Source organism: Nelumbo nucifera, chromosome 2 (assembly GCF_055504915.1).
Source record: "Nelumbo nucifera cultivar China Antique chromosome 2, China Antique-T2T, whole genome shotgun sequence".
Taxonomy (NCBI): Eukaryota; Viridiplantae; Streptophyta; class Magnoliopsida; order Proteales; family Nelumbonaceae; genus Nelumbo; species Nelumbo nucifera.
The window spans coordinates 48,896,046-48,908,201 of record NC_142650.1 but is presented as its reverse complement, the minus strand read 5'-3'; the positions used below and the strand labels follow the sequence as shown (position 1 = coordinate 48,908,201).

Genomic DNA, 12,156 nt, shown 5'->3' with positions numbered 1-12,156 from the left:
GGACAAATCAAATCATGAATGTTCATCAATGTTGTAAGTCGATAACATTTTCAAGTCTTTCGCCCGATTAGAATCCACCTTCACCGTCACACTGACTTCTCGTAATTTGTTAAGGTTTTCATCAGTTTCTCCGGTCCCAAAGGAAATTTTTTTGTCCTAATTATTTTGGGTTTATGTAGAAATAGCAATATTGATAAGTTTGGATAATAACTGATCAACAACCTAATAACTATTTTGGCTTCTGGTTCCCGGTTGAAACAGTCTGACCACCTGCTCCACTCCAGTATAATAACAATGGAAAATATAATTAAGCTGGCGGATGGGGGCAGGCAAGACAAGTATCCACAAAGAGTATACATTAGGCCAGCAAGAATGTTTGAATTGATAAATGTATATTACAAATACAACCATGTCTTTATTTTTATATTTAAAGTTATGTATGTTTTAATATGTGAACATGTGTTACCAAAAATTTTCTATCATTTAAATATGTATGTAATTGGTATCAATACCATTTCCATGTCAGTGTCGAGGGGACGCTTTCTTCTCTCTTCTACTTTTTCTTATTTGGTTGAATATTTTTCAAATATTTTCTAACAGTTTTAACACTACATTGGATTTTGTACAATCAGCTTCTTGATAAAACATCAAAATAAAGGGTTTTTTTTTTTTTGCCTACATGGCACTTAACTACTATCAAATAACATGGAAAAATATGCACAAAACCCAGACTACTTTAAGGAATTCCAAGGTATTGCTGTTGCCTAATAAAACTGCATTGATAGTTGTTACCAAACAAGGCCTATAAAGTTAAAATTATGTTTTTCCAAATTCAACAGTCAATTCCATTTCTCACCCTTCCCATGGAAGATGGACCTAAAGAAAAGCCTCCCGTAGTAGAAAAGGTTTCTAAGTTTAATTATCAAAAAAAAAAAAAAAAAAAAAAAGTAGAAAAGGTTTCTAAGTTTAATTATCAAAAACAAAAAAAAAAGTAGAAAAGGTTTCTAAGTTTAATTATCAAAAACAAAAAAAAAAAGTAGAAAAGGTTTAAGATTTTGGTATGAACACGAACTTTCTCTCAGACATATAATTCAGACATGTCCTTTCTACTTGATTGTCTTCTTAATGCTTGTGCCACCTGCTACGTGACATCCCAGTCTGCAGTTCAGTTTATTTCCTTTTTTTTTTTCCTTTTCTTGTTGTAGTCATGTTCAGTTCAGTCTTGAATGACCACAGCACAGCTTGGAAATAAAAAACGCAGTATACTTAAATATCCAGACTTCACTAACACCACATTTAAGTAAAGTCTCACGTTAAGACAGGAAAAGAGAGATGGGAACTCAATTTCTTTCTCATAGCACGAGGAAAATATTACAGAAAATTAATACATGTACAAAACTAAAGAAATGAAAAGTTAATATCAATATATGCAAAATCCTCCCCATTGCAATGGCAATAAAATTTCCTCTTCTCTAATCTCTTTTAGATGTTACAAACATGTCAGTAAACCACTGACACTTTTTGTAATTTCATTGGTTCCTCAAAAGTTAACAGGCACAACTGGAATATGTATTGATGTAAGGTTGATTCTTAATATATTGGCCAAAACAAGAACTGTACAGTAATCAAACAAGCATGGGTACATACCCTCTGGAATTGTTTTCGACATGATGCTTTTCATAACCACCCTCTCAATTGTTTCAATGGTAAAGATTACATGTAAATCCAATTCTCTCAGTTGCTGTTAAGCATAAAGGGGCGAAGCAGATGGCCTGGGATAAGGTGCAGCTTTTCTGTTCTGCGATTCATCTGCACTTCTTCTGCGGGGTCTGGTTCCACTGGTGGGTCGACTTTCATGATTTGGGTGGTTTCCATTTTGTGTGTCTCTCACAGTGTCTTTGGAGTCTTGAAGCTGTTCCAACGCTGCCACAACCTCATCCATGGTTGGCCTGTACTTTGCTTCTGTGGACAGGCATTGGAGAGCAAGATTTGCTGCCTTTTGTGCTCCGGTCAGTGAGTACTGTCCTTCAAGACGGTTATCCAGAATGCGGAAAATTTTCCGTTTGTTGGTCAAGTAAGGCTTGGCCCATTCTACCAGGATGTGTTCTCCAGATGGTCGGTTCTTGTCCACTGCTCTTCTGCCTGATAACATTTCTAGGAGAACCACCCCAAAGCTGTATACGTCGCTCTTAGCAGTCAGATGGCCTTCATAATAGTAATGGTAAAATGAAGATCAGGATGGAGAAAATGGTCTAGTTCTTTTGCTTCTTTGCCTAAAATCATGACTGTACAAAAGCTCACTTATAAAATTTTCAAGTCATACAAGGAATTCAATATGATTACTTTTCTTTTTTATACCCCCCAAAATAAATAAATAAATAAAATAACCAAGATTACAAAATGGAACTACATATTTCCTTCCCTTTTCTTTCCTTTTTTTTCTGGGATGGGAAAGAACATATTTCAAAGCACCTTGCCTCTGAAAGCAAGTCTTGGAATCCTGTTGCTATAGCTCCCCCATCACACTGCAGCTCAGCTGGTTCCACTGTTCATGTGACCAGTTACATCCTAGTAAACATTTCCTAGTAGCATGGTGCTATTTACCTTCCAATCTAATTTTAAATACCATATACAAGGAGGAAGGAAGGAAGGAGGCAATTAGTTGCAATCTGATCTTTTGCAAGACAGTTTTGCCCATCCCATCCAATGACATGTTTTAATTGATTATTCTCCTCAATTTTGTTTCACAAAATTGCCCTTACGCAGATAGTACATTAAATTCTATGACCATCCATTCAACACTTACAAACTAAATTCTGTTACTATAACATTCTCTCGTCATCCATATCTTCTAATTGTATTCCACTCTTCTATTTTACCTTCTATTAGTGGATAACTTTGGCTTATCCTCCACAAACACGCTTGACTAATAATTAATAAGGAATAAAGAGATTAGATGTGTTTCAGCCTCATTTTGCATGTCAAGCCTCTTTGTTTTATTATTTTGATTTCAGTGCAAAGAGGAAGCCATCGGCATGTATTAGGCAGAGATGTTGAGAAAATCTTTTCCACTTTTCTTCATTCATCAAAAAAAAAAAATCTTTTCCACTTCCATATACAGTCTAAAACATATTTAGATTTACAAATTTTATTTCATGCCAATTCAAAGGACTCAAAGGAGATTTGATATGGAGAACCAATATATCAAGAAGAATTGGTTCATTTAATAGAAGAGTTATGAAGAAATAAGAGAAGGAGAATGCAAGCCAGATCCAAATGGGCCGGGGATTTAATTGAAACCATATGAATTGAATTTTGATGGCAGTGGCCTGGTACTTTGGATGCAAATGTGAAAGAAATTGAACCAATAAAAAGAGTATCAAAGTAAACCATTTTATTGAATGATACCTGTAGCTAGGTATTCTGGAGCCGCATATCCATATGTTCCCATGACCCTTGTAGAGACATGGCTCTTGTCACCTGTTGGACCATCCTTGGCCAACCCAAAATCAGAAAGCTTTGCATTGTAGTTCTGCAAATTCATTTAAAAAGAAAAGGTATGAATGCATTGATAAAATCCTGACCAAAATCTTACAGGTGCTGGCAAATAAAATGCAATCATACTCAAAATTGCAGCGAAATGTGTTTTACAGTATACATACTGAATCAAGAAGTATGTTGGATGTCTTGAAGTCCCTATAGATAACTTTTGTTTCGGCACTATGGAGGAAGGCAAGACCTTTTGCAGCCCCAAGAGCGACCTTCATACGGAGGTTCCAAGAAAGTGGTTGGAAATAAGAACCCCCTGTTTCAAGAACCCAAACATGTTAATCACAAAATAAAAATTAAAACTCAACAGACTCTACATATCTCCCTCCGAAGAGAAAAAGAAAAAGAAAATAAAAAAGGAAAATCAAAATGGTAGGACAGGGATAAATGAGCTCACTCCTGAACAGATGGTTCTCCAAGCTTCCTCGAGGCATAAACTCATAGACTAGAAGACGATGCTCATCCTCTAAGCAATAGCCAATCAATTTCACAAGATTAGGATGATACAGCTGCCCCAGATAATTGACTTCTGCCTACAAGCTCAAAGATTCGGGCAAAGATTAAAGAATATTCCTTCTAAAGAGTATTGCAATGTGGAAATTTTAGTCCCCAGAACAACCAATAGCCAGATTATATAGAGAAGCTTGATTTAGAATTGGTCGACATTTCGACAATAAGAAACCACATACACATATATTCAAATGCCTGATTTCAACCCACTCAAGTAAGAAATTTGTGAGCATGCAACTTGAACATAAAGATAGAAGCCCCAGTGTAGGAAGATGAATTAGATCTTTGAAAAATGCAGAAGCCTAAAAGGGAATACTCACCAACCACTCCTTATGACCCTGAAAACCTTCTTGGTTAAGCCTCTTAACAGCAATAACGATGCCGGTCCCAGGCTTGGCAGCTGTAAATGCATGCTCATCAATCCACCCCTTAAAGACTGAACCAAAGCCACCTTCTCCCAAAACACTGTCAGGGCGGAAGTTCCTTGTGGCCATTTTTAGTTCGTTGAAGCTAAAGCTCTTCAAATTGGAAGACAGCAAAATCTCCCCTTCACTACGAGGAGTTTGAGGCACTGAAGCAGCTGAGACTTTGCTACTTGCACCACTTACATCATTTTCATCTTTGCTCACATATTTTGAGTTCACCCCTGCAGAGCCAAGGCAATGACTTTACATAAACTCATACATGAAATGAGATGTAAAAAGAAAGGGAGAGAAAAATTAACAAACTCAATCACCGCAGTAAAACATTATATTCCACAAACAAGGATCCATGACATTCTCACAGATAAAAAGTAACCAAATTCACAAAATTGAGCAAGACACCCTTTTCATGCTTTTCAAGATCAAAACATTATTAAACTATGTAGGCTACAGCAGAACACAAGGTGCATAAACCGAAACTTCCCCTGTAAATCTCAGAGAAAATATTGCAGGGGAATCTAATTTCCGGGTAAAATAACTCAATGGTGTTTAATTGCAAATTAGTTCAACTATAGATCAATCTACAAAAAAAAAAAAAAAAAAAAAATCAGCGTTTTCAGCAAACGAAATCCATCCGCTTAAAATAACAAATAAATCCTTAAATAAAACGATACTTTTCTGGGGACCGACTCAAGATGATTGGGAAGAAATGCACATTTAGTCATTTACTTGCAGGAAAAAAAAAAAATGAACTTGGATGTTATAAAAGCGATTTCTTGCTTCCAAACCTCACCCCTTCAAAGAAGGAAAAAATTAAAGGAAACTTAAATGAAAAAAAAAAAAGGAATCAACGTGATGGAGAGGGAAAGACACTACTGAAGAGATAGTTTAATCGGGGCGATGGAGAAGACACACAAAGAGGCTCCAATACAGAACAACCACGGACATTCATAGAGAGTTAAACGCGAAATAAAAACAAAATCAAATATTTCGAGGAAACCAAGCTCAAGAACTACAGAGTTTCAGCTACCAAGAGATTGAAAGCCCGAAAATTAATAGAAGAAAAGAGCAATATGCAAGAACCCAGCTCCGATCAAATTCAGTCATTCGAACTCATAAAATCTACATTTCAAGTAAATTATTTCCGAAGCAAGCAAAGAGAACCCGTCAAAAATTGTTGAAGCAAGCAAAGAAAAACGTCAATACCCGTATGAAATGGACTCTCGGCCTTGATTCGAGCGCTCCAGCAAGCCCCCATGGCAACAAATCCCGAAACCAAACTGTTGTATTCTTCTCTTTCGACCCTCACACTCCTTTAGAAACCAAAGATTTTAGGTGCAGAGAACTTGAAAAAATAGAACCGGATCCGTGAAACAAAGCAGATCTAGTGTGAAAAGGAGCTTTTCTCTGTAAAGTTAGGTGTCATCCACGAATGACCTCCCCCAATTGATTGCTTTGACTGCATATTCAATTAATAAGAAAATTCAAAAGAAACAACTAATCGAACACGAAAAAGAAAGGGATAAAAATAATCACATCCTTTTTCTAGATATCGAATAGAAGCTTGAAGAAACCCAATTATAGATGTTAGAAGAGGGGTTTTTCTTTCTGGTTTCTGGGTGGAACCAACAAGGACGACGAAGAAATCAAAAAGGGGGGAAAGAAAGGGAGGCTCGTCTTGGTGTTCGCTAGTACGTTTCTTGGAAGCTCTTTTCTAGTCCCTACCAAAGGCGAGACAGTTGACCTGTTTGTTCACTGCAGCGAGAGAGAGAGAGAGAGAGAGAGAGGTGGGAACGGGCTGGTCCCGCCCAAGCTTATCCTTTTAATTCCACGTCTCATACTTCAACACCATAGCCCCTGCATTGGCTGCGCTTTCTGGACCGTTAGATTCCAAATTAATGATTGAACATTTAAGCCGATTTGTTGTTGTCGGAAGGCTCTATGGTCTACCGTCGGCTTGGCTTGGTTTTTACTTTTTGCTTCTTTTTTTGACTATTAATATTACTTTTTTTGAGGATTTAGCGGAGGGGCTGTTGGGCTTGGGCCATTAACTCTGCTGGTTCCGTCACTTGATTTTCCCGTAATCGTCATTAGATTCTAAGGTTTCCAACGTAACGACTGCTAATAACTAATAATGGACACGTGCTGCAAATAAATAAAGTTTTTTAAAAATTTACCTTTCTCGGTCTTTGGTTTGGCTAAGATCAAATGAGCAGAAATATTTAAGATATCAGTAAAACATCCATTTCTTTTGAATTATTTGTTTTTTCCTTGGTAACATCATCATCATCATTAATGTCTTTATTCCAGTTATATGGGGTCGGTTACGTAACTCCTTTTCATTAATCTGTTTTTTTTTTTTTTTAAATTATATCTAAATAATTATTTCTTACTATTTATTTATGTCTCTTATAATTTACCTTGGATTTTCTAATTTCTTAAATGTATAACAAATCACTTCTTATAACAGATAATATCGATTTTTCTAATTATTCATATTTTTCTTTCTTTAAAACATGAAAATAAGGCATGAAAATCTTTATTTTTTCGTAGGGCCCATTTGAAAGCTAAAGAAATCATTTTGGCAAAGCAAAAAAGGATCCTCTTCTGATGGAAGAGTCTTAACCAAACTCACCCTGCAAGCGTACAAAAGAAGGGTAAGACCAATAATTTGGATTACTTAGACTTTTCCAAAACGGGTGTAAGTTATTGAAAAGTTATACTTTGACATATCTTCCAACGAAAACAAAAAACAAAAAATAAATAACGTATCTTTAAAAGAAAAAAGAAGAAGAAACAAATAATTTAGGCAGAATTTGCTTCTCATAAAATGGACAAAAAATTTTAAATCAAATATTTTAGACCGAAAGTATTTAAGGAAAAAAAATCAACAAAAAGAAAACAAATTAGCAAACAGTCATCATATAATTATATCTTTATTATATTATTATTATCTATGTTTCTAGTAAGACCCACAACATATCATGGGGAAACAATTGCAGATACTGTGAAAGTAAATTTATGGACATGGGTCCTACTTTATAAATTCATGATATGTTAAGATAGTATTGATGGCTTTGTATATTTAATGATGGGCTCGAGTTTCAACTACACCATTTGGAGCTTAGGGTCCATTAGCTGCATTGAATGGGTTGGGCTTGACCTAAACTGATTAATAATTAATAACTCTTAAGCTCTAGCCTTTTTTAGAGAGAGTATAAATATAAATATATAAAATACAAAATTTTGAACTTACAAATATTAGTATTTTGTATTCCTTCCAAGTTCCAAGCCGAACACGAGTTCAGCTACATTTTACAAACATGGGCTTTGTTTGAAAGGGAAAATACGGTAAAGCAGTGTAGTCTGGTCCAAGCAAACGATCATGTCTCTGAATATATTAATTAATTATTTAATTGCTTTTAAATTTTAAAATAAGGTAATTAGTAGTATATTCTAGAAATTGGATAGTACAAATGATGATGTGCAATCTTATATATGGCTTACGTATACATGGTGCCGATCCAACATTTAATGAGCTAGAGAAACACCTAGCTATACAGAAACGTCAATAGTCAAATGTGACGAAAGGATCAAGACCATTCATTTGCCAAACCACTGGGGGATGTCAATGTGCAGTGTGCACCATAAATGTGCTTGTTGTTTCATTAACTGTAAATGGAAATCCATACCATCAACTTGACAACTCACACTCACGAGAAATACCTTGGTTGTGGGACCCTTTTCAAGACGGCCATCATTCATTGCATGTATGCCATCTGTTGTGCCTGCCAGCTTGCCCTACACAGTCGCTCGAGACTCGAGAGAGTCGAGAATTGAGATAGCCGGAGAACGGGCCAGAAGGCCAGTCGGACTAGCGAACCGTCCATTTATCTCAGGGCCCACCGGCCCAGCCCATTTTGATGAAAAAGCAGCTTTTGGAGGTTGTATTATATTGTAAGATAAGATGTAAGATATATGTATATAATATCATATATGGTTGATAACAACAATGGGAACGAGTGTGAATACAACCAGGTAATAGGTTGACGACTGTTTGTTGTTTGAGAAAACTCCTAATAAAGAGAGATGATAAGGGTTAAAGGCTTAAAGGAGACAATAGGAAAGACAAGAGAAAGCTAGCCCTCGTGAGTGTTGACTTATTCCATCTCAACTTAGGTTTGGAGGGTGCAGAGCTGAGCCCTTAGCCACTGATCAGAAGTAAGAAGCTTATATTCAACGATGACACAGACTCACGCCTCTTGTTTGGCACTCTTTGACCTTTAAAAACTCTCTCTCTCTCTCTCTCTCTCTAAGTTCTGAGAATTCTGACCTCCTTTTATGCTTCTAAAATAAAATATAGAAAAAGATTCCCCAGTCATTGGTGTTATGTATTGCAATAGTAAATATTGCATTGCACTACTCATATCAACCCTATCTCGCTCTGTCTGGCTTCTGAGTGTGTGTTAAAGACAAACAACTTTGCAAGCAAGTTTAGCAATAATTAATTTTTTGGGGTGTCAATTAAATTGGGTAGAAGTAGACGTTTGCTAATCACAATGAAACCCTGTATTTAGAATTAATTCTAGTTATTCAGTTCCCAATAATGCAGCAGCTGTCCATTCCTGTTTCTTGCACCAGACAAAACCAGGATGACTGGATGAGGAGGGGCTAGCTAGGTCAGGCCGGTCCAGATCAGTTGGAGTTAGGAGACTTCCGATTCAAATTTAAACCAAAGTGGGAATACAAATCAACTACCCTAATTTGCAGGTTGTTGAGGAATAGCCAGTTAGCCACCACCCCACCTCCTCTAAAAAAAAAAAGATCACGGGCTCAAAGTCAATATGATGTTGGGTATCTTGACTTTGTGCTATAATGTACTTATCAGGAAAAAAGAAAGACTTTGGGCTGCCATCTCTCTTTCTCTCCTCTGTATAAAAAATGATCCAGTCTCAGTTCATTCAACTGTGATACTTCATATATTTTTTACTCGGCCCATAGCTCACCACCCCAACCAGCCCATTTGCCATGATAAAAAAATGATAATGCATCCAAAAACCAATTGATTGCAAGATTAATTGCATGTGGCTTCTAATCAAGATGAAAAAAAAAAAATTTGTTTGCAGAACAAAAGGATTCTTGTAAAGCAAAGAAATTAAATTCTTGCATTGCATATGATTAGATATCTTTGGGTATAACAAGCCAGAACATAAAAGATTTATCTATTCTTTTGGATCAAGAAGTGAGTCAAAGTCAAGCGCAAGGAACCATGGACATGCAAGAATTGTTTATTTGCTTTGTCTTTATCTACATTTTGACTTTTGTTCATCGTCCCTAAACAAAAGAAAAAATGAAGTATGTATCCACATACCGTTGTGAAAATTTCTTTTCTTCCTTTATTAAATTCTACATTGAGATGATGAAGTATGCATCATCATATTATCAGATATATGAAGAGTGTGGGTTTGAACGTATGAAATATCTAGTGGGCCTCTTTGGACAGTCGAGATCGGCCATAAGATTCCTCCACGTTGAAAAGAAAGTGGGTTCATGTGGGAAGCTTCTTAGTTCTTACATGACCCACGCATATGCAAGCATCTGTAGTTCAGAGTAAAAGAATTGTATCTGCCCCTGACGTGATTCTATCACAGGCCATTCAATTTTGGTGGCGGAAACAAAATGCCTTAACTCGGTGTTCTATCTATCATTGTACAAAATTAAAATACGTTCTTCAACTGTTTTTTGTTTTGAAAAACAAAACAAAACAAAACAAATTAAAATACAAAATGCCTGCACTGCCCACCCAGAGTTTTCTTCTTTTAATGGACCAAATTTGGAATACCAATGACTTAAATTCATTTGCTTGTGCCGGTCAAATTCTGATCATTCAGTCCTCGCTTTACATGGAAAATATCTTCTCATGAATAAAAACATACAAGTATTTAGATGTTTTCAATGCACGGCTACAAAAGATTGTAAGACTGAATCCAAATTCATGCTAGTCTTGCTACAGTACTAACGATAACGAGACTGTTGGACCAAGTCAGACCAAAGCAGCCAACCCAAATGGACCGGCTTTTGTATGTGTTAAGACTTAAGATCGACCAGATGAACTCATTAAATTGGGCAGTTGAGTTGAACCATACAAATAGGTGGGCACAACTTCTAAAACCATTGAATCCTACTTATTTTCTGTTGGCTGTTTTTGAGGTAATGCACAAGGACGGCTAGATTCTGGTGGATGATTTTTATTGTTGGTCCAACCATTTCTGATCCAGTTCCCGAGTTTTCTCCAAATATAATCAGATCACTCATCAATGTTTTCAGAAAAAAGTTAGCCGACCGCCTCTTTCTGAAAAGTGTTTTTGACCTCCCTAATCCTCAGTAGCAGTGGGACAGTTATGGATGGAAAATGACGTTTCACTAGGTGGAGAAGAAGAATGAGCGGGAAGCCATGAATCATAATGACTTGTCCCCTGAACCGAACTTTGATGAAAACCCCCCCATCTTGGATGCACTGAAAATGATCTCCATGGCCTAAACTTGTGCCAAGAGTGATTTGGGGTCTAAGCAATTCCAGCCTCATTGACGAAAATGTGTATGACAAAGAGGTCAAAAACATCTTTCAGAAATAAGGGAGGCTAGTGAACTTTTCCAGCGGGCCTTGATATCAATGCTTCAGGCCTTGATCTTGAGCCCCTTTTCATTTTAATAAAGAAAAATATATTCATGCACAAGTTTCAAGTTTCAACTATAATTTAATAATATGGAAAAAGAATATAAACAAGAGTCATGATTGGGTCACCTGCAGTCTGCAGGTGAGTCATTGTTATCCGAAGAGGCCACTTCGATGATCACGTAGCTAATCAGAACTGAACAGCTCATATTGAAGCTTTTTTTCCGAATGCCATGCCATATGTAAAATTTGGGGCTCGGATTTGCTACAGTTTGTGCAGACATATATTTGCATATGGCACCCATCTTTGAGTCAAAGTAAAAACTTGCGCCCATTTGTGTAACAAGTGAAAACTTTTGAGAGTTGGAAATTTGCACAAGAGATGGGTTCAAGGTTTGTTGAAATTATTAAAGGGCGATGCTTTCACTGTTATCAAGTGCCTGTTGGAGGAAGAATCTACTCCATGGCGTATCAGACCAATAAAAGTCGATTGACTGCAGGTGTTTAAATAGTAATAGTAGCTTCACCCCAATAATAACCGATTGCAAGTGTTAATCCTGCATTCCTGCTGCTTAAAGCGGTATCATTTGCAATGCAATACAGATATTACAAAGATACAATGATACAGACCACTAGTCGTAGAGCATGCGTAAGAATGCATAACAAAGACGTCTGAGATAAGTTAAACCAGCTATTGATGTGGGTAAGATGCTGAGATTAAATCTCATTTATGTTTAAATATTATAAAGTAACAGCCAAATCAATAGCAAATCAAGTATTGGCCATTAATTTCCTCCCGTGCCAAATTACAGTCTTTCACTTTGAGTGCAAATAAAGGAAGCCTTTTTTTTTTTTTTTGATTTTTGGTGACAAACAATTAGGCTATGTTTGTTTTGACAAAATAGAGAGAAACAGAAAGTTAAGTAGGTCCACCGTCTATAGAAACCCCAACAACCAGAAAACCAAAACAACTTTCTGTCCAGAGTCTTGGTAATTTAA

The 12,156-nt window shown here is 36.5% G+C and overlaps 1 protein-coding gene across 1 annotated transcript; it reads right to left on the bottom strand.

Annotated features, from left to right (window-relative positions):
- Window positions 1-1,328: 1,328 nt before the first annotated feature.
- Window positions 1,329-6,297, bottom strand: LOC104602456 (receptor-like cytoplasmic kinase 176). The gene is made up of 6 exons (XM_010266144.3): window positions 5,688-6,297; window positions 4,380-4,705; window positions 3,947-4,082; window positions 3,663-3,805; window positions 3,409-3,532; window positions 1,329-2,205 (listed from the first exon to the last, which is right to left on the bottom strand). The coding sequence occupies exons 1-6, from the start codon at window positions 5,737-5,739 to the stop codon at window positions 1,745-1,747; spliced, it is 1,242 nt and encodes a 413-aa protein (XP_010264446.1). The 5' UTR covers window positions 5,740-6,297; the 3' UTR covers window positions 1,329-1,744.
- Between the last annotated feature and the right edge of the window lie 5,859 nt (window positions 6,298-12,156).

What these genes read in the sequence shown, in the direction of transcription:
- LOC104602456 (XM_010266144.3), bottom strand. Translation starts at nt 5,739, where the DNA reads ATGGGGGCTTGCTGGAGCGCTCGAATCAAGGCCGAGAGTCCATTTCAT. An exon ending in AGGGTCATAAGGAGTGGTTG is followed by an intron (nt 4,083 to 4,379) that starts GTGAGTATTCCC and finishes TTGAGCTTGTAG; the next exon opens with GCAGAAGTCAATTATCTGGG. An exon ending in CCAACATACTTCTTGATTCA is followed by an intron (nt 3,533 to 3,662) that starts GTATGTATACTG and finishes ATGAATTTGCAG; the next exon opens with AACTACAATGCAAAGCTTTC.